General features: G+C 40.7%; 1 protein-coding gene across 1 annotated transcript in view; it reads right to left on the bottom strand.

Annotated features, from left to right (window-relative positions):
- Positions 1-21,698, bottom strand: part of NAMPT (nicotinamide phosphoribosyltransferase) — an 86,392-nt gene that overhangs the window by 54,576 nt on the left and 10,118 nt on the right. Inside the window, exons 2-3 of the mRNA XM_029615471.1 lie at positions 4,400-4,556; positions 161-264 (exon numbers count right to left, since the gene is read on the bottom strand). Of these exons, the coding sequence (XP_029471331.1) occupies positions 161-264; positions 4,400-4,556 (261 nt within the window). The remainder of the gene's footprint in view (positions 1-160; positions 265-4,399; positions 4,557-21,698) is intronic.

Raw genomic sequence — 21,698 nt, forward strand, 5'->3', positions numbered from 1 at the left:
CAGTTATATAATTCCTTAAGTGCTTAAAATTATTGCACAGTAACTTTCTTTCGGGATTATTATTGTTTGCCTCTAACATGGAATGAGTCTTGAAAACAGACACAGTCAGACAAGCAGCAGAGCACTGATAAATCTCCCACCAAAAGACTGACCCTCATACCTCAAGAATATAGTTCCAACCTTTTTCATTAAAAACATCATCCTGAAAATGCTCCCTATAGACTTCTTTGGCTTCTTGAATTTTCGCTTTGGTCACCACTTGACCTGAAATGGGGGAAAAAAAAAAAAAAGTTCAGATAACTCCAGGCTACATTGATGTTATAGAAAGCAAACCCCCCATAAACCACATTAAGCAGCTTAAAAAAAAAAAAATAGGATCTCAGGCACTTTGATCACCACCAAGCATTTCTCTCTTTTCTTCCAGAAATCATTCCTGCAGTTTATGGAAAGCTCGTTTACATATTCTGTTTATAGAGCAGATACAGAACTATACCCACAGCTATGTTTTTAAAGCAACAGATGTGCACCTATAAAAGGAAAAAAAAAAAACAAAAAACACACATTACATTACTATGATCTCAACCTTGCCCTGGAGGCACACTTAGGCAGTTGGGGTTTCAGGTTACCTTGAATGAATAAAATATGCACAAGAGATTTGGGTCTCTGCTGTTCTAGATCAGAAGTTCTCAACCGTGTGTTGAGACACACACACAGGTATGTCGCCACACTTCCCAGTCCCCTGCTGACCCAGCTGCTCCCCCTGCCCCAGCAAAATAGCAATTCTTCCTCCACCCGGGCTTAAAATGCTGATAGCCCAGGTGGAACGTGGCAGGAGAGCTGGAGTCAGTGGCACTAGATTGGTCTCTTCTTTCCGATCCCCGGAAGAGGTATGCAGAGGCCGTGTGTGCAGGAAGAAGAGACCATGCTAGTGTGGGCAGCATCGGCCCAAAGAAGAGAGGCGCAGCACATCACAGAGCAAAAAAAAAAAAAAGGAGAAACGTCTGCCCCTGTGGAGAATGGAAGTCCTTTCTCGAGGCTGCTAAGGCTGGAAGTGGAGGAGGATGCTGCCACTAGTTTGGTGGGGGGAGAGGGGAGAAATTAAGAAAGAAAGAAAGAAAGAGAGAGAGAGAGAATGTGTGACAGAAAGACAGCATTATGTAAGTGTGTGATTGAAAGCCTGGTGTGCGTGCGCATGTGAAAAGAGACAGCATGTGTGTAAAAGTGTGATTAAGAGCCTATATAAGTGAGAGAGAAAAAGCATGTGTATTACGTACATGATTGAGAGAGCTTGTGTGTGAAGAGAGAGGAGAAAAGTTGCAAGCAAACCATCCCCCTCTTGCAAATTCAAAACAATCTCAGGCCACCTGATATCAAACGTTCCCAGGTATGCAGAGCAAAGCATTTTTTATCCTTATTTTTTTCATTATTTAGGTCTGTGTGTCTGCTATTTTGAAATATTTTATTGGTATCTAGAACTTTTTGATATGAGTTTTTAATTATTGGATATTCTATTCATCAGCTATTTCAAAATCTGTTTTTTGGCAGTATTATTTTACTGCTATTGATTTTATATTTCTTGATTTGTTTTGAGGACTGATAAAGTTTCTCTTTTTTTCCCTTTGTTGCACTGCATACAGAGACTCTGGCTTGTTGTGGTTTCCACCTCACTTATTGTCTGCATGTTTCTAGTTATGCTTTATGGTCTTTATTCTTTGTTAAGTGAGGGTCAGCACATGTGATTCAGGTGAGGTTTTCTGCTGGCGTGTAGTTTCTGTGTAGGGCTCTACAGAGCCTTGGCTTGGTCCGTTTTCCTAACAGCTGTATTGGTGTCTTAAGGCCTGGTGTAATATTTTCAGTGTTGCCTTTTCTTAGGTAAGGTGGTTACTGTGAGTGCTGGAAATTGGGTGTTTTGGAATGGGATGTTTACTATTTATGTCTGTCCCTTAACAAAAATACTGGACCTTTATTTATTTTTTCCCTTGCTGTGAATTGTAATGAGTAGTGCACCACACATGGGTCTGTCAGGTGCATCATGATGGGAAGAAGGTTGAGAACCACTGTTCTAGATTAGGTCAATAGGTGCCTTTTTATGTTGCGATGGTATATAACTTAGCAACGGTATAGAAAAGTTTTTAAATAAAATAAATAATCAGCTCAGTTTCAGAAAGACTTTTCTTCTCTCTGTGATCAGATGCCCAACCATAAGGATCAATAAGAGGGATGAAGATCTTCAAGAAAACACTTCAAAAGACCTTTTCTATTCTCCATTGTCCAATAAAGAAGCAAAATTGGTCCTTTATGCATAAAGGCAACATGTGGAATTTCAAAGTTGATCCAAACAAGGGAGCTATGGAAGTCCCAATAATCAATCACTGCTTTTGGGGGGGGAGAGGGGGGGGGGGGGGGGGGGGGGGGGGAGGCGGATGCACACACCCCCTTGTAATTTTCAGAAGGAAAAAGGATAGCTGTTAAACTGGGGAAGATGCTATCTGCCTTGAAGAGTCCTCCTTAAGGCAACACTGATGACCTAGAACATTCAGCTGAATATTAGTTACCTTATTCCACATATTCTTATAGTGAAAAAAAAAAAAAAAAAAAAGACAATAAGTACAACTTTTCACACTCACTATCAGGCCGATACAATACAGTGCACTCAGCTGCACACACTGTTTAACCATACGGGGTTTAGTGCGTCCAAAAGCATGTCCTATCCCCCCCCCACCCCAAAAATAATAGCGCTCATCACATGCAAATGCATTTGATGAGGCTATTAGCAATTTGCCCCAGATGGGGGGTGGGAAGTGCTTCCAGTCCACACATTAATACTCAGAAATTAAACGCCAGCCCAGAACAGGCGTTAGTTTCTGAGCAGCCCAAAAAGTGTACAGAAAAAACAGAAAAATACTGCTTTTCTGTACATCCTCTGACTTAATATCGTGAAGATATTAAGTCAGAGGAACAAAAAGGTTTAAGTATAACAAAAAAAAAAAAAAGTGCGCGCCAGACAGGTTAAGAAAAGGGATGCTCAATTAATGAACATCTACTTTCCTATTCCATGGCTGTGCACAGGTTACGAAAATGGATGCAGGTAAAATTGGAGCGTCCATTTTCCTAACCCCTTGACAGCCACCTCTCCTGGGTATCCACTGCCGAGGCAGTGCTAGGGGTACAAAATTGTCCTTGGCGCCTCCTTTTCAGCTCGACCCCCTCATTTAAATATTGTATCACGCATCCAGGAGAGGTGGCTGGGCGCGCATTAGGAAAGCAGGCACTTAACACTGAGCGCCCGTTTTCCGCACATCTTTATTGTATCGGCCTGTACCTGGCAAACTCAGACCTAGTATCATTCTAAATGGAGGGCTTATTCAACAAAGTAATGAGGGGATGGACTGGGATAATAGTTTAATTTTCTATTAAGTGAACAGGATTGGCCTCAGGGCTTCACTATATAGTCTCTGGAATAAATGGGACTTCGGTTTCCTCCAAAAGAAGGTCCGATGTAGGAGGAAACTTTTTTAAAGTTTAAAAACCCTAACAAAAAAAAAAAAACCAAAACACAAAAACAGAATCTGTAGTTGCTATAACACTCCACAAAGTATTTCACTTTCTTTTTTTACCCTAGCAGTTTCCTCCTACTACTTTTGGGCCTCCAGCTCAAATCAGAGCCATGTCTGGTGATATGAACCTTCATTCTCCTATACATCACCTTCCAACTCACCCAGTTATTAAAGCAACAGAATCCTGCAATCATGAGCCCTTAATCTGGCTGCTGGGTGTTGCTGTTGTGCAATGGCTATGACTTCCCCCTCCTCCCTGCCAATCCAGAGAAAGGAAGACCTAGCCTGGGAATCAAATCCAGGTCCTCCCCTTTAGCAGCCTAGAATTTTATTTCTAAATGCGAGCACAGTAGCTGGCAAGAGTAATAAACTCAAGTACATAATGCAGTAGCCATGCAACCTGATAAAAGGCTATCACGCAAGAGCAAAGTTTCAAAGAGAGCTGTAGCTTGGTATACAAAGTCAACATTTTTTGCATTTAGCACCTTAAAGTGTTGCAAGCAGAAAGCATCTTACATTCTATAGCTTAATGAGAATTACTGCACTACTTTTTCTAGTCAGCGAACCTCTGCTGTAATAGAAGTTAAAAAAAAAAAATTACACACTACGAACTATGGGTTTTTTTGCAGCATATCAATTTTAAAAGAATGACAAAAAATACTGAATTTACCAGTTAAAAACCCTTTGGCAACGATCTGGTTTAATTTCTAGATCCACACTGATGCCATGAAACATAACATAAAAAAAAAAAAGTAAATGAAACATTTTGTAAAATAATTTAGCAAGCGTGATAAGCTACAATGATTACATTTAATATTTTGTTTAAAAAAAATTCAAAATACCTTTTAAGTACTTATTAAGAGTGTACTGCAAACCATAAAAGACAGTTTCTTCATATTTCACCTTCCTGGATTTAGAGTCTTCAGTCTTTTTTTCTCGGCATTCAAAGTAAGAATAAACTTTGCTTGTATTGGGTGGATATTGCTTATAATGCGTAACCTGCATCAAAAGATAAACCTCAGTAAGAGCTAACAAAATACAAAGCAAAACTAACAAATCTTGGAGACATCAAAAAACAGAGATTTGTTATATAAAATTTGAAGTATTTAGTCCAGGAAAAAAAATAAAATTTAAAAAAAAAAAAAAAAAAAAGTGTTTTAGATGGCCAACTAAGCCTCTGCAATGCAATCTCCTAAGTTAGGATCACCGGCCCTCTCCCAAACCTCTTACTCATTATAAAAAGTGATCAGATATTAGCTTGGGTTAAATATGGCCACAGCTTATTGATAATTGAACCCATAAATCTGAGCCCAGTTACAGTTTATCACAACATTATCACATCTTCAGCCATAATAGATCAGGCCCAGCTTTGAAGTGCTCTGCCACCCACCAGCTGAACCACTTCTGCCTCCTCACTCCTGCCCAGCCATGACCCAGCAGGGAAAACACAAAACAAAACACAAACACACACTTTGACGTGGCCGGCGAGCCCGCTTCCATGTCAATTCCGGGATTTTAAAACCCCATTTCGCCTTGCCCAAAAAAATACTTCTTCGCCTTACCATATCCATTAAAATCAATCCAGGCTCAGGTTACCCACCAACTATGACAGACATCGCAACAGAAGTTATCCAACCATAACCAACAGAGGAAAAAATTAAAATGGGCGGGAGGGAAGGTAAGAGGGGAAAACTGAAAGAGCCCCTGACAAAGTTTGAAAAATACCAAAAGTGTGTGTGTGTGGGGGGGGGGGGGGTGACTACCTTCATATATCCTCCAGATCCCAACAAGATGGACGTCACGAGGCAACTCAGCCAATCAAAAACAAACAAGAATGCCCCTGTCTTATTTCGAAAGGCACATGGACTTACAAACCCCTTCAGGAAGTTATCCCATAATACCCATTATATTAGTTTAACTACACCCATGGAAAGGTAAGATGGGGGAATTTTGAAACAAAGCCCCAATCATAATAAGAGTACCAAAAAGGTTCTGGTTTGGGGTGGGTCAGGACCACTATCATGTTATCCACAGCATGCAGAGACCCTAGCCTGCCTTCCAAGTCCAGCTGAAATAAGAAGAAGATACAGGACTTAAAACATGTATGTTATCCAGTTTCAAGATAGCTCTGCAATGCCAGTCCTCCTCCTGCCCCCATTTTCCTGAAACATCCTGGATTATACCATTTTCACGAAACAGAATAAGACAAGTTTTTCAATGTGTTATCTAAACTGTGGGTGAGTACTATTCAAGCAGCGAATCTGGTACAGCAGGAGTTATTTCTAAAAAAGGTTTTGAATTGATAACGAGTGCGATGTATTAAAGGGTTTTTCTCCCCAGTTTTGGAGGCCAATGTTCTAAGGTGCACTAAGCATAGCACACACCTTTTCATTCACATTTTAAAGGTATTAAAACTGCACTCAATTTAATAAAGGAGGTCCATATTCAGCTACCTCAGCTGGATACACTTATCTGGCTAAATTATACCAGATTTTCTACTAACTTCAGGACTGCTCAGAGGTAGTCCTAAAGTTACCCAGATGACTTGCTAGATAACACTGAATATTAGCATTTTCCAGCTAAAACTTTACTCTGCCCGCCCGTGACTTAGATGGCTTAAGTAATTAGTTTGCTAAGTACTAAATAATTCAGGGGTAGTCAACAGGCCAGAATTTCAAAATACCCCTGAGGTATGTCAAGCTAAGATGCATCTTGGCTAGGTAAACTCCTTTAAATATGGACCTAGTGGTTTACAGCACACAAAAGATGGTAAAATGAGTGTTAAAAAAAAAAAGGTGTGCTCAACTTTAGCACATCTGCATGCAAATCCCATTTAAAGATAAAATAGCGCGGACACCACTTTATATTAACATTCGTGTGGACTAAATAAATTAAAAAAAAAAAAAAAATGAAAAGGTGATCCCTTTTTATTGGACTAATTTAATTTGACTGCCTTTCCAAAGCTGATCCTCTTCCTCAGGTCAGACTAGAATGACCAAAAGATGACATTTACAGAAAATAAGTGAATCATAAAAAGGCACGCCAACAACAGTGTGAAGGGAGGAGAGGGGGTGTCTGTTGGGTGATTAGAATGTGACAGGCAATAGAAGTTTATGGCTCATAATGAGATAAGTCGACCAGGTCTATTCTGAAGTATCTGATCATTTGAGCTCATTTTAAATGTTCCTGGAGGTTTTTTTAAATTTTCCTTTGATTACTCCATCATTGAACTTATGATTAGTATGAGTTCCCAAATGCTAATCAAGAAGTGTATTAAAATGTTAGTCCAATAAAAAGGATATCACATTTTTTGTTAACCCTTATTCTCACTTTAAATTTAAATGATTAAGTGCAGGGAAGTGCTTTAAAGCCCTAAATATTTAGTTTTTCATGTTTGGAAATCTAACGCCTGTGTCGGAGATAGGATAAGGTTAACCCACATTCCTGGAGCTAGTGTTTAGTCTATAGTGTTATGCCAGCATGGTCCCAGACCTGGAGATCCTGGGTACAAGGGGCCTAGACTCAGGCGGACCACATGTCCATTTCTGACCCAGGAGTTAAAATTCCAAGTTTTAAAGAAAAAAAAAAAAAAAGCTAACTGAGCACTAGGACCCCTCAGGAGTCATGAGACAGAGACAGAGTCTAAAGTAGATATGGGGAGGGGGAGGTAAGCTTATGGATTGAGGGGTGTAGAGAAAGAGAGAGATAGCCATTGGGTACTCTTTGGTTTGGAGGCAGTGTCCCTGCTCCAGGAGTCCCAGGCTGGAGCAGAGCACTTAAAAATAAAATAAAAATGCACCACAGTGCACTTTTAACATTTCTCCTGTTTTTGGCTCGCTGATCAATGTAAATACGTGTGCGAAGCTTAGCATACCTTTTTACTCCTAGTTTGGCACATTGTCTTAGTGCTCTTTTTTCTTTTTAACTCCCAATGCATTTGCATACTGTTTTACTGCATTAGGCGTTACTCATTTAACATGCAAGGAAAAAGTGCACTAAAATTTTAGCACACCTCTCCCCCCCCCCCTTGTTTTGTTATATAAGCTTCTTTGTCTATGGGAAAAATGCTCATATAGGAAGTCCCATAATAACCTACTGGGTTTTCAGTGGATGTGGTTTTGAAAGTATTTCAGTACCTTGAAGTGCAAATCTCAGGTTTACCTGAAGACAATACTTATATAAAAGAGTGAATGAGTCACATAACCAGTCCTGAAAACTGATCCAGAGATGCAGATTAAAAGGCACAGCAATTTAAAAAAACAAACATACGGACACAAATAAAGTCTGCATAATACAATGTGCCTAACAATTCAAGAAATATTTGATAGTATAAATTTTACCACAAATAAAAAAGTTATACTTTCTGGAAGCAACAGACTAAGAAGGCTTGGATTAAACACAGAGGATTCTTATTTGCAAAAATTGAACAGATTTACACTGGAGTGAGCAAACTTTAATTTTAAAACTGAGGAAGCAGCAGGCAAAGTTATATGTTTACTGTGTTACATCATAAAAAAAAATACATTATATGGCTGAAAACAGTTTAATGGTTGTGCATATTTTAGTACTGAAATAACAGAAACACACAACCTCTGATATTTACTGAAATTCTATTAAGGATGACCCTCTCGAAGAGCTCCAAGGGGGTCCCCTCCTCCTCCCCAATCCTTGCTGCAGACAGCTAGCAGTGTGGCCCTGCTATTAACCCCCCCCCCCCCCCCCCCCCCCCAACAACAAAACCAAACCCCACCACTCTCCAGGTTCTCTTCTTAAACTTAATTCAACAACTATTTTTGGATTGCCAGAATGAATGACAAACAGGCTGATGCAGTACAGTGCGCTCCAGTGGAGCGCACTGTTAACCGGCATTTGGACGCGCGTTTGACGCGCTAGATTTACCCCTTATTCAGTAAGGGGTAATAGCGCACCGAAAACGCGCATCCCCCCCCCCCCCCCCCCCCGAGACTTAATATCACCATGATATTAAGTCGGAGGGTGCACAGAAAAGCAGTACTGCTTTTCTGTGCACCCTCCGACTTAATATCATGGCGATATTAAGTCAGAGGTCCCAAAAGTTAAAAAAAGTTAAATTAAAAAAAATAAATAATTTTAAGTGGGCCCGCGGGTTGAAAACCGGACGCTCAATTTTGCCAGCGTCCTATTTCCGAACCCGTGGCTGTCAGCAGGTTTGAGAACAGACGCAGGCAAAATTGAGTGTCTGCTGTCAAACTCGCTGACAGCCGCTGCTCCTGTCCAAAAAGAGGCACTAGGGACGCGTTAGTGTCCCTAGTGCCTCTTTTTACCACGGGCCCTAATTTAAGTAAATTAACTTACTGAATCGATTTTTACTGTATCGGCCCGAAAGTGAGTAATGTGATATTAGTAATCCTAGAGGAAGAGTAGACAGCCACACATTCAGCTCTGTCTGGAAGACTAAGCAGGAGATCAGATGTTTTGGCCAATGGCCATGCTGGTTCTGGTAGCCATTTAGATTACCACCAAGCTTCGTGGATGGACATGTACAAGAGTAGAAATGAGCGAGATGACCGAAACTTTTCATAGATAAGGGGAACTCTTCCAAGAAATTACACTATGGGTAGCAGCTGTCCATCCTTATAATGTGAACAGGAAGGACAGGGCAGACTGGATAGGCCAGTTGGTCTTTGACTGGAAGCAATGTGAAGACCATTGCCTGCTAAAAGAAAAAAAAACCAAGTCTTCAACTCTGTTTATATTATATAAAAAAAAACAACCAACCCAAAAAACAAACAGAAGACTAGAGGTACTTCATTATGCTGTTAGTAGAATAATGAGCATGGCTTACAAACCTCAGAGAGCACTTGGTGGGAGCAGAAACAGGTCAAGTCATGTCTGATGAAAACAAAATCAACTAGAAGTTATGTTGAAGCCAATCTCACTTTACAAGCAAACTTTTATGCTCTTCCATTTTGAAGTGTATAAGAACTTCTTAGAGCAATACTTCAAACACTGGTTAGAGAAAAGCGCCTCATTTACCACCAAAACAAAATTTAGGGATGATTTAACCATGGACACCAGGCTGAGTGCATCTTTACTCCCATTTATGTGAGCAATTTACTTATGATTTAAGGAGGATTTAAGCACACACACACAAAAAAAAAAGTGTATGTGCACAGACAGCAGTAAAATCAAGTTTTACTGTAAACAGTATCTTCTGTAGATAGGATGGATGGGTCATGCTTTCTTGGGAGACGTCATCCTGACGGCGCAGTTCGGAGTGTTTGCCAAGTAGCACTGCTGTGACACTCTGCTCATTGAGAGCGATTCCCGCTCAAACTTCCAAGTTGTTATCAAAGGCTATACTTAGCTTAAAAGACTGCCAGGTAGGTGGGCTAATCCATTCTACTATCTATGGGAAAACACCATTTACAGTAAGCAAACTTGCTTTTTTTCTGTCCATAAGCAGACTGCATTAGCCGTGTTTTCTGGGGGGAATCCCAAGCTAAGGGTTGCCTCATGTTGTACAGGGTAGCATGCTGTTCCTTGCTTATTGTAACACACTCTTCCTTGGATTACCATATACAACACTAAGACCACTACAAATCTTACAGAACTCTGCAGCCAGAATTCTAACTGGAAAAAGCAGAAGAGATCACATCACTCAAACACTCGCTGAATTACACTGGCTGCCAATTGAACAAAGAGTGCAATTTAAAACACTATGCACAATCCACAAACTAATCTATGAGGAAAATACTGACTGGCTAAACACTGCACTATGACTACATGTCCCCCAGAGAAATCTAAGATCAGCCAATAAAGCTCTACTAGCCATTCCCTCTGTAAAGACAGCAAAACTGATGCAAGTAAGAGAGAGAGCACTATCCCTAGCCGGTCCAATATTATGGAACACACTACCACTCTAAATAAGACTGATGAAAGATCTAAAACTCTTTAAAAAGAAGTTTAAAAACATGGCTCTTCAAAAAAGCTTTTCACAAAGAGAGTGGGGAGTAAAGAATACTAGCGGACAAGAAAGAGAACACCGGCACACTGTTAAAAGTCAACAAATAGCAGTTATCCCTCCTTTATTATTTTTTCTCATACCTAAAGATTAATTTGAGTACAGTATTCTCATATATGGATATCCTATTATTCATATAAATGGAATTTCCAATCCACAATCCAAATAGTGTATATTATTTGAATCATGTAACCGAAACTTTATTGGCACCTACTAGCTAATTTATAATCCTAACCAGACTTATGTGCCTATCTGAAAACCGTTGTGATGGTATACTACTAAATGACGGTATAGAAAAGTTTTTAAATAATGTTTGTCTTTTTTTTTTTTTTTTTAATGCAACTCATTCACTTCAGTAGTAGTCTCTAGGAGTGTTCTAGAGAACTTACCACTCTGCCTACTGCACTGTAGGAGTCTAATAGTTTGTCTAGACAATAGTGAGCTAAACCACCAAGTAGCTGCTTTGCAAATATTCACAATAAGCACATTCTTCAATGTGCCTAGGAAGATGCTGTGGATCGTACTTTATGCGCTTTGACCATCCTTTACAGGCCTATACAGTACAGTGCGCTCCGACGGAGCGCACTGTTAACCTGCTCTTGGACGCGCGTTTTCCCTTACCCCTTATTCAGTAAGGGGCGGAAAACACGCGTCCAACCTGCGGCACCTAATAGCGCCCTCAACATGCAAATGCATGTTGAGGGCCATATTAGGTATTCCCCGCGATACAGAAAGTAAAATGTGTAGCCAAGCCGTACATTTTACTTTAAGAAATTAGCACCTACCCAAAAGGTAGGCGCTAGTTTCTGCCGGTACCAGGAAAGTGCACAGAAAAGCAGTAAAAACTGCTTTTCTGTGCACCCTCTAACTTCATATCATGGCGATTTAAAGTCGGAGGTCCCGAAGGGTAAAAAAAGAAAAAAAAAAAAGGAAGAAAAAATTTTTTAAATGGGCCGAAAACAGGATGCTCAATTTTGCCAGCGTCCGGTTTCCGAGCCCGTGGCTGTCAGCGGGCTCGAGAACCAACGCCGGCAAAATTGAGCGTCGGCTGTCAAACCCATTGACAGCCGCTGGACGCGCTAGTGTCCCTAGCGCCTCCTTTTGCCTGTTTCTACCGCACCACCTAATTTGCATACTGTATCGTGCGCACCGGAGAGTAGCCGTTCGTCCGCTCTCCCGTGGTCTTTACTGAATCGGCCTGTTAGAGAGGTAGGGAGGTTTTGCTAGAACAGTATCAAATGCAACTTTTTATTCAATTAGATAGAGTCCTCCCGGTTTAATAGGGTCATAGGAGACAAACTGCTGTGGCTCTGCGTTCTTTGTAAGAGAGCTCTAGCATACTATAATCTAAGATGTGTAATGTTTTCTCACTCATTCCGATGTGGTTTTGAAAAGAAAGTTGGAAGGGTGATTGTTTCTATGTTAAAAGTAGTAACAGCTTTTCACCTTAATGAATCAATGGCAGAAAAGGAACAAATGATCCACCCAGTCTGCCCAGCAAGCTTATGCTAGTATCTGCTGCACTGTTCAGGTTACCCCATGCTTATCAGTTTTTTACCAGACCATAAAAAAAAAAGTCAGGGTCCGCCGATTTCCCTTAACTGTTGCCATGAAAGCAGAGAGCAATGTTGGAGTTGCATCAAAAGTATCAAGCTTAGTGATTAAGGGTAGTAAGCTCCGCATCAGCTAGTTACCCCATGTTTATTTGTTCCCCAAACCGTAAACTTCAGGGCCCTCATTGGTTGCTGTCTGAATCCAATTCCCATTTTCTCACTACCATTGAAGCATGATGGAGTTACATTAACAGTATCAAGGCTTTATGTATTCTTCATTTCCATTTTCTAGCTTTTAGGGATCCAGAGTGTTTATTCCTTCACTGTTTTCATCTTCACTACCTCCTCTGGAAGGGCACTCCAAGCATCCACCACCCTCTCCGTGAAGAAATAGTTCCTGACATTGGTTCTGCATCGTCCTTCCTGGAATTTCGTTTCATGACCCATAGTTCTACTGGATTTCTTTCCAATGAAAAAGGTTTGTTGATTGTGCATCATTAAAACTTTTCAGATATCTGAAGGTCTATATCATATCTCCCTTGCACCTCCTTTCTTCCAGGGTGTACATATTCAGATCCTTCAGCCTCTCCTCGTAAGTCTTGAAATGCTGAACCTTCACTATGTTGGTTGCTCTTCTTTGGACCGCCTCTATCCTGTCCTTATCCTGTTTGAGATACAGGAGCCAGTACTGAATGCAGAATTCCAGGTGAGGCCTCACCAAGGACCTCTACAAAGGGCATTAGCGCCTCTTTTTCTTACTGGTTATTACTCTCTATGCAGCCCAGCATTCTTCTGGCTTTAGCTATCACATCAAGGTCCCTCTCCCAGTCCGTGCACATTAGTCTCACCACCCATCACATAAAGCTCTTTTGGACTGCCACACCTCAGATGCATGATTCTGCAGTTCTTGGATTGAATCCTAGCTGCCAAATCTTCGACCATGCTTCAAGTTTTTTTAAATCACTTTTCATTCTCTCTACTTCAGAAGTGCTCATTCTGTTGCAGATCTTATCCACAAATAGACAAAAAAACTTTACATTCTATCCCTTTTGCCAGGTCACTCAAAGATAGTGAACAGAACCAGTCCCAAAATAGATCCCTGTGGCAATCCAGAGTAGGTTCCATTTACCATTATATGCTGTCTGTCAGTCAAGCAGTTTGCAATCCACACTACTACCTTTGCACCCACTCCCAAGCTTCTCATTTTGTTCACAAGCCTTGTGGGACCGTATCAAAGTATTTACTAAAATCCACATAAATCACATCAAGCGCTCTTCCCTGATCCAATTCTCTAGTCACCTAATCAAAAAAAAAAAATCTGATTTGTTGACAGGACCTTCCCCTGTTGAATCCATGCTGCCTCGGGTTGAGCAACCCACTGAATTGTAGATAGTTCACTATCCTATCCTCTCTTTTCAGTAGAGTCTCCATTAATTTTCCTACCACCGATGTGAGGCTAACCAGCCTGTAGTTTCCCCACCTCCTCTCTGCTCCCACTCTTGTGAAGCAGGACCACCATCGCTCTTCTCCAATCTTGTGGCACCATTCCTGTTTCCAGGGCTCTATTGAACAGGTCCTTCAGCGGACCCACCAGTAAATCTGAGCTCCCTCAGTATCCTAGGATGTACCTCATCCGGCCCCATGGCCCTGTCCACTTTCAGTTTTCCTAGCTCTTCCCATACATTCTCTTCTGTAAGCGGAGTTTCATCTACTCCACCCCCATCCACAGTCTTGATAACTAGCGATGATCCTTCTCCAGGGTAGTCTTCACTTGTGAACACCGAAATGAAGTATTTGTTTAATATTTCAGCCATTTCTTCATCTCACGCCACACACTGATCTTTGTCACCTTTCAATGTCACTATACCAGTTCAGACCTCTCTCCTTTCTCTGATATATATGAAAAATGTTGTCACCTCGCTTTACCTCTTTGGCAATCCTTTCTTCCACCTGACTTTGTTTTCTTGATTTTTCGTCTCCTTCAGTGTCACCAGATATTCATGCCTGGTGTTCCTTTATATTTCTTGAACATTGTTCTTTTTGCTTTTAATCAGCCATCTCCTTTGAAAACCAGATCATTTTCTTATTTCTCCTACTTTTGTTTACTTTTCTAATCACATAGATTTGTTGCCTTTGTAATTGCTCCTTTTAGCTTGACCCACTATTATTCAACCTCTCATTTTTCTCCCAGTCTTCTAGTTCTACCTCCAGGTATGTCCTCATTTCGACAGAGTCTGTATTTTTGAAACTCAAAACTCTGGTCTTCATGTGGCTGTATCCTATTTGCAATATCAACCCATACCATCTGTTGATCACTGGTGCTAAGGTGGGCACCCACCAGGACATTAGAGACATTATCCCAGTTAGTGAGCACCAGGTCGAGTATAACTTCTTCCCTCACGGGGTTCCATTAACATTTGTTTGAAGAAGAGTCCCTTGCAGGGCATCCACTCTCTCTCTACTTCTGGCAGACTCTGCAGAAGGGATTCTCCAGTCTACGTCCGGCAGATTAGAATGTCCAGCAATAAACACTTCTCCCTTCTTTCCCACCTTTTGGATGACTTCGATCAGATCTCTGTCTAGTTCTACCATATGAATCTGAGACCTGAAAGCCACTCCTGTAAAAAATGGATTTTATTTATTTTATTTTTAAAAGAATGGCCCATAATGCTTCACACCACATTCCTTGCATATTGTTTTGTCATAAAGAGCTACTCCTTCCCCTTTTGTCCTCCCTTAAGTTATAGCTTGGTATGTCCATATCCCAATCATGAGAGTCCATGCACCAGCAACAATGTCCAAGTCCACCCCCACCATTAGGGCCTGCAGGTCTGGGATTTTATTGCCCAAACTGCAAGTGTTTGTAGTCATAGCTTTCCAATTTTTCTCCCTTGATCTGTTGCACTTCCTAGATAACAATCAACTCAAAAAAGCAAAAAATGCATTCTCTCTCCCATTTCCTGTATTGCTTAGGGGTGACATGTTGATTTCATTGGCCATCTCCTGCCCCCCCCCCCCCCCGATTCTTTTAAATGTCTGATAATATATGATCTGAATTTCTCACTTAGCATCTTCCGTCCTGCTACAGACACGTATAGGCCATCCTTACCATATAGCCTTTTACTGCTCCATGCACGACCCCAGCCTCCAATGTTTCCAAAACCACTTTCTGTATACCACGTTTTGAGCCAGGAATTGAAGTTATCTGTATGGCATAACTTCTCATTTCCCTTTCCATTAACAGGTACTACTTCCAAAAAGGCAACAGCCCTTGCAGCGTGTCTCATCTTTCCTACATTTTGGAAACCTTTTTGTACTTCATGGATACCATTTCTATTGAGGTCATTGATCCCCAGATGGATGATAAACACTGATATCAAAGTTCCTACTTTCTTCTTCAATGACTTGGCTTGCATTTCTACTAGCGGAGGATCCTGGAAAGCATTTAACTTATGTTACCATCAAAATGTGCTCCCAAATTGGTTCCTCTGAGTCTCCTAGCAGAAGCAGCTTTCTTTTACGATATTTGATTCTATCCAGGCTTCTGTACCAATTCTCATATGTATAATTATCTACCAGTTGGTAAGAGGTTGTGTGTGTGTACTCTGTGCAGAGAGCTCCTAGCCCTCAGAGAATGAGGCTGCTATCTGAAGGCTAGAGCTGGCTGTGCTGAGGCCAGGTTATACTGGGGCTGGAGGGGGGAAAGGCAATAAATAGGAGCCTCACTGTACTGAAGCGGCAATTCATAGGGGCCTCTGGGGAATTTCCATGTGGGTCAGCTAGTGTAATCAAAATTGTATTAAAATCATTAATCTGGCATCAAGTTCCTCCAAGAATTCACATTAAATTTACACTGTTCCTATTTTAAGTAAAAGTAGTTAGCATGCATGTTTAGGCTGTTGGACCAAGTTAAACCTTTTGCCCATATGGATATCCCTGGACAGAAGGAATTTCTACAGGAGAAAAAAAAAAAAAAAGCAGTCAGATTTTGCCAGTGTAAGATCCCTCACTATACATAGCTTTTGTTTGTGATACAGAAGGCATGAAGCAGAACTTGTATGTTTTTTCTGACCCAGTTTGAAGACCCTATTACATGTGAGTTTTTATCCATTCGTTTTCCTTTTTAGAGCCTGGTAGTTTCCTCTTCTTTTGGATTCCCAGTTCAGCTGGAACCAGGCTAAGATCTGGTGGCACGAGCCTTAATTCACAAGTAGTTGGGAATTTTCTCCTATTTTATATCTCTTCTTGTAATTCACTTAACCCATTAATGTAGTGACAGTGCTCAGCCAGGTCTCCATCCAAAACACTGCATTCGTGGGCACTAAATCCAGCCATTAGGTGTAGCCAGTGCACAATGGCTGCAACTCCCTATCCCCCAAGAGTGAACACTGTCTCCCCAAGTAGCTTGGGGGGGGGGGGGGGGAAGACCTGACCCACAAACTGAACCCAAGGTTCGTGGCCCCCCCCCCCCCCCACACACCCTGCAGTGCACAGCACTGCCAGACAAATCAAGCCAGCCCATCTAGTCACCTTCACACAGGACTAGAATAAAAAAAACTCACCTGCAGGTGTCTCAAATACAGAGAAATGGGAAAAAAAAAAAAAAACAAAAAAACCCCACCACACCCAAAAAGCCTGAGACAGTAGAAGAGAAAACAGACATGAACAAAAGTCTGAATGAAACTATAGAAAAATCATTTTGTCCACCATAACTTAGATAAATGACAATTTGTGGCCACTAGCCAGAAACAAGTGAGAACATTTAAATCTGGTAATGCCTTAACAATGCCACAATCTTGTAGTACATAGAGATTAATTTGCTTTCAAATCAAAAACTAATATTCTGTTTTAAAATGTTCTCAGTTCATTGTCATACATACTAAAGACAGCTCATTCCTGTACTAACACCGCCTTAGCCAACACCTGTCCTTGATTACCACAAACAGGTCTGGTTTTCAGGATAGCCATATTGAATATGCATGAGGTATTTGCATACAGTTGTGCACATAAGTATACCTCATGCACATTCTTTGTGGGTATCCTGAAAACCAGACTCATTTTTGGCAATCCAGGATAGGAGTTGCCTACCCCTGTTCTAGGCAACCATTTCATCTGCAAAGACTGACTATACTGTACATTTTTTACACAAATACAAAACAGAAGAAATAGCTGTATAATCTGACCCATGGTAGCATCTTTCTGGGATCTATTTACTAAGAAAAAACCCTAAAATGTTTAGCTACATGAACAGATATGTATTTTAGCACTGATGTATACAAGTACCTCAACTACAAAGAAGTAGAAAGCCAATATCTATGCCAAGTTTTTTTTATAATCCCAAAGTAGGTCACTGGAAGTAAGTGAACGCCACACATCTGTACTTGGGAGCAAGATAAACTTACCTTTATATTGAAGAAATGTGAAAACTAGTCTAAATTGCTGAAAGTCCACCACAACCTCCAATCCATGCACAAGTCTGAAAATATATCTTCACACCAGCCAATTTAGGAAACACGATCTTTTCCTTCTCAGTTTTTTTTTTTGCACATATACAGGCAGATGCAGTATGGTGCACTGGCCACAGCACACGGTTCAACGCGTGTTTTGGACATGCGGCCATAACCCCCAATGCAAAAAACAGGGGTTAGCGCGTCCAAAACGCGCTCCCAACTGCCCGCGTAGATAATAGTGCTCATAACATGTAAATTCATGTTGATGAGTGCTATTATGTATTCCCCTCAATGCAGGAAAAAAAAAAAATGTGCACCCAATCTGCATATTTGCACACTCAGAAATTAATACCAGCACAGCACTGGTAATTTCTGAGTGACCAAAAAGAATAAATACTTTTTCTGTACTTCTAGGGCTTTCCTCCAATTGGTCCTTTCACTGACAAAATGTCAGTGAAAAAGGACCAATCGGGGGCCAGACCTTGAGGGGGAAGGGGGCTTAGGGAAGGTCAGATAGGGGCGCCCAGCCATGTCTCCTAGGCACGCACATTTTTCCCTAGCATGTCCTTTTTAGTGCGGTTGGTCATTTGACTGTATCATCGGGCCTCCGGAAGAGATAGTTGAGAACGTGTTAAGACAGTGGGTGCTCAGCGTTGAGCGCCTGCTTTCTACATGCAGATACTGCATTTTTGTATTTAAAGGACTTATGGCTTCCCCCCCTGCGATGCCCAAATCTGTTGAAGCAGCTCCTGTTTGGCCCGGACCTATTGTCCCTTTGGACTGGGCCAAAAGGGACAATAGGCTGATTTTTAGGTGCCTAGGAATTTTCCACCCCTGCAGTTTTCAAGCCATAAACCCTTTTTTCTTCAAAAGTTAAACTGAAGTCCAAGTAGCATTCTTGTGACATTGAATAATGTGATTAGGTACAGTATTGGAGGTGAAAGTTTTCTAAGCAAAGGAAGAATGGGGGTGATTGTATCTGATGATTTTTTTTTTTTAAAGCAGCCAAAGAGCTAGATAAAAGCAACAGCAAAAGCCAGAAAGATGCTTGGCTACACAGAGAGGAATGTTCAGCAGAGAAAGGGAGGTGATATTGCCCCTGTATAGGTTTCTGGTGAGACCTCATTTGGAATACTATGTACAGTTCTGGAGACTGGACTTTCAAAAAGGATGCAAGCCAGCTGAAGTCTGTCCAGAGGGTTAAACTAATCTAAGCGTATGGGGACGGACTTAAAGATGTAAACATGTGTACCCTAGAGGAAAGGCAAGAAGAGATAAAGACATTTAAATATCTCAAAGGTTTCCATGTACAAGAGGTCATGGAATGAGGGGGAAGGGGGGAAGGCTCAGGAGTAATCTTAAGAAATATCTCTCTTTACAGAGACAGTAGTGGCTGCATGGAACAACCTTCTGGTGGAGGTGGGAGACAATAATGGTATCTGAATTCAAGAAAGCATGAGAAATACAATTCCTATCATGCAGAGATCCCCTGTAAGGCTAGATAAATTGGATGGATGGGCAGACTAGATGGGCCATTTGGTCTTTTATTCTGTAATGTTTCTAAGTTTCATTCATATTCATGATGGAAATCCTGAAAATCCCATTAGCTAGGTGTGCCTCCAGGAGAGGGTTGGGACACACTGAATTAGGATTATATTTAGTTCTTTATCCTCCCTGATCAGGAGTTTCAGTACAAGAACGCCTAGACAAACCAAATCCTAGAAGTGACAATGCTTGGTAAATGATGGGAGTTCCACAAATGGCATACAAGTGTAATTGCGGATATAGAACTTAAGGTTTGTTTATAGTAGGAAAAGTTATTTAAAAGCATAATCTAGATATTAAATATAAGTAAGAATTAAAGCAACAGTGACTTCCATGACAAAATCTTAAGTTTCCTATAAGTAAGACAGTGCCTTTCTATAGTAAGGATAGTGAGAAGCATGATAAAAAAAAAAAAAAAAAAAAGGGAAGATAGTCTGTTCTCCAGTTTAACATTTTCTTCCATTCCAACTGATTTTATTTTTTTATTTTTATTTTTTTTTTTTAAGAAGAAAGAAGAAGAATTTGCCCTCCTACTCATCATATTTCAAATTTTGTTGCAACCAGGAGTACTACTTTAAGAAAATACAGGAAGAGGCAGAGACTTCGTCACAACTAAATTTTAAAAAGGTGAAAAGATGTTAGAAAGAAATCACATTTTTTGCCAACTTTCCTATAAAGAAACAGGCATTAAGATAACTGTGTCCCTCTAATAATTTGAGCTGTTCATCCAAGCCTGTGCTCAGTAACTTCTGGATCACACTTCCTAGGGGGGAAAACAGGCCAGTATTTTTCAGTTGAAAGCTCACTGGGGAGGTTAGAGCACACCGTTCACGGACCATTCCAACATCTGCCTTGCCTTATGGTTCTGGGTCTCCAACACAGAACTGCATTGCAAATGAGATACTGTGAACATTAAGATGGCAAGGGATAACGGAAATGAAGTATACAACCATAAACATTTGTCCTCAGCTACCAGAAGAAAATTAGTGTTGATGCAATGGAATTTATAGACCACTATCCAACTAACACAAGACCTAAAGAAAAAAAATAAATAAATAAAAAACCCTATGTAAGTCAGTATCAAGACAACGAAGGGCACTTGTGATGGGCAATCAATAGAAGCTGCATTTGAGCATTTAAAGTATGGGAAAACAACTTTAGACAGTAAGTCCCATATAATTCTGTTGAGAAACCAGCAGTATCCTGAAGTATATATGGATTCTTACATTGAAAAAGTAAATCATACAGTAAACACTGGTTTGGGGTATTGGATTGGCTGCATATAACCTAAGTCCTAACCTAGACCTCCTTTGCAGGCAAAAGAAATGGACAGATTTCATAGAAGATATGGAGGAGAGGGGGTATTGCTAGGTAATTTCAACCCACTGGTTGTCTTTTGGAAGCAAGGAGAACCTGGATTCTCCTCTGCAGGTAATGAACTCCCGTGAGAGGTGGCGATTATGAACCTGGTGCTTATTGGGGGGGGGGGGGGGGGGGGGAGAGGAGGAGACTGTTTCTGATGTTGTAGTGGATCATCTGAGATCCAGCAATCACTGGATGGTTCAGTATTAGAATGCAGACAGTGAATATTTACTCTAAGGCAAGATCTAGGCTTTAAGAAAAAACTGAATACTTCAAAGAGTCGTTAGCTGGATGAGAAAAACTTGGGTGAAGTAGAAGCACAGTGGCCAAAACCAAAGCAGATATTGTAAGGGCTGCTAACCTTTTTGTTAGGAAAGAGGCCACTATGGTTTTCTAAAGTAGCTGCTATCAAGGTGAAGAAAAAAAAAAAAATTAAGGCTAGCATTCATAAGCCACAAGAGACTGCAGAAAAGAGGAAGACCAGCAACAATCTCTGAAAAAGTTAAGAAAAACTGGCAGTCAGGACAACAAAGATGCAAATGGGTAAAAAAAACAAAAAACGCAACTACAGTAGAATGAGACAAGACTTTTTTTTTTTTTAGATATACAGTGGCTTGCAAAAGAATTTGACCTCCTAAAAAAAGTCATATTGTGAAAGTGTGGGATAAGGTTTGTGTGGATTACAGCTGACATTTACACAGATTGTTCCCAACAATGTTTATTGCAAACCAGTATGCTCTTAAATTCACTCACAAATCATTATTTCTCTGCATTTTTTGTAAAATAGAATTAAAAAACTGAAAAATATCACTTGCCTAAGTAGTATTCAACCCCTTCAGACTAGAACTTGCTGCAATAACAGCTTTATGTCAGTTAGGGTAAAGGTAAGCTTTGCCCATTCTTCCTAGCAGATTTGCTCCATGTTTTTCAGGATTGGTTGGATGACACTTATGGACTGCAGTTTCCGAATAGTGCCACAGATTCTCACTTGATTGAGATCGGACTTTGACTTGGCCATTGTAGAATATTCCCTTTTTGGTTGTTCAACCATTCCTGTGTTGTTTTGGCCTGGAATCATTGACCTGCTGAAAGGTGAACTTTCTCCAAAGTTTTACTTTAGCAGGTTGTCTTGCAGTATCTCCCTGTAAGTTGCCATCATCCATCCATCCTTCAATTTTAAAAAGCATCCCCACAACATGATGCTGCCACTCCCATACTTTTACAGTTG

Source organism: Rhinatrema bivittatum, chromosome 9 (assembly GCF_901001135.1).
Source record: "Rhinatrema bivittatum chromosome 9, aRhiBiv1.1, whole genome shotgun sequence".
In the NCBI taxonomy this organism is placed as follows: Eukaryota; Metazoa; Chordata; class Amphibia; order Gymnophiona; family Rhinatrematidae; genus Rhinatrema; species Rhinatrema bivittatum.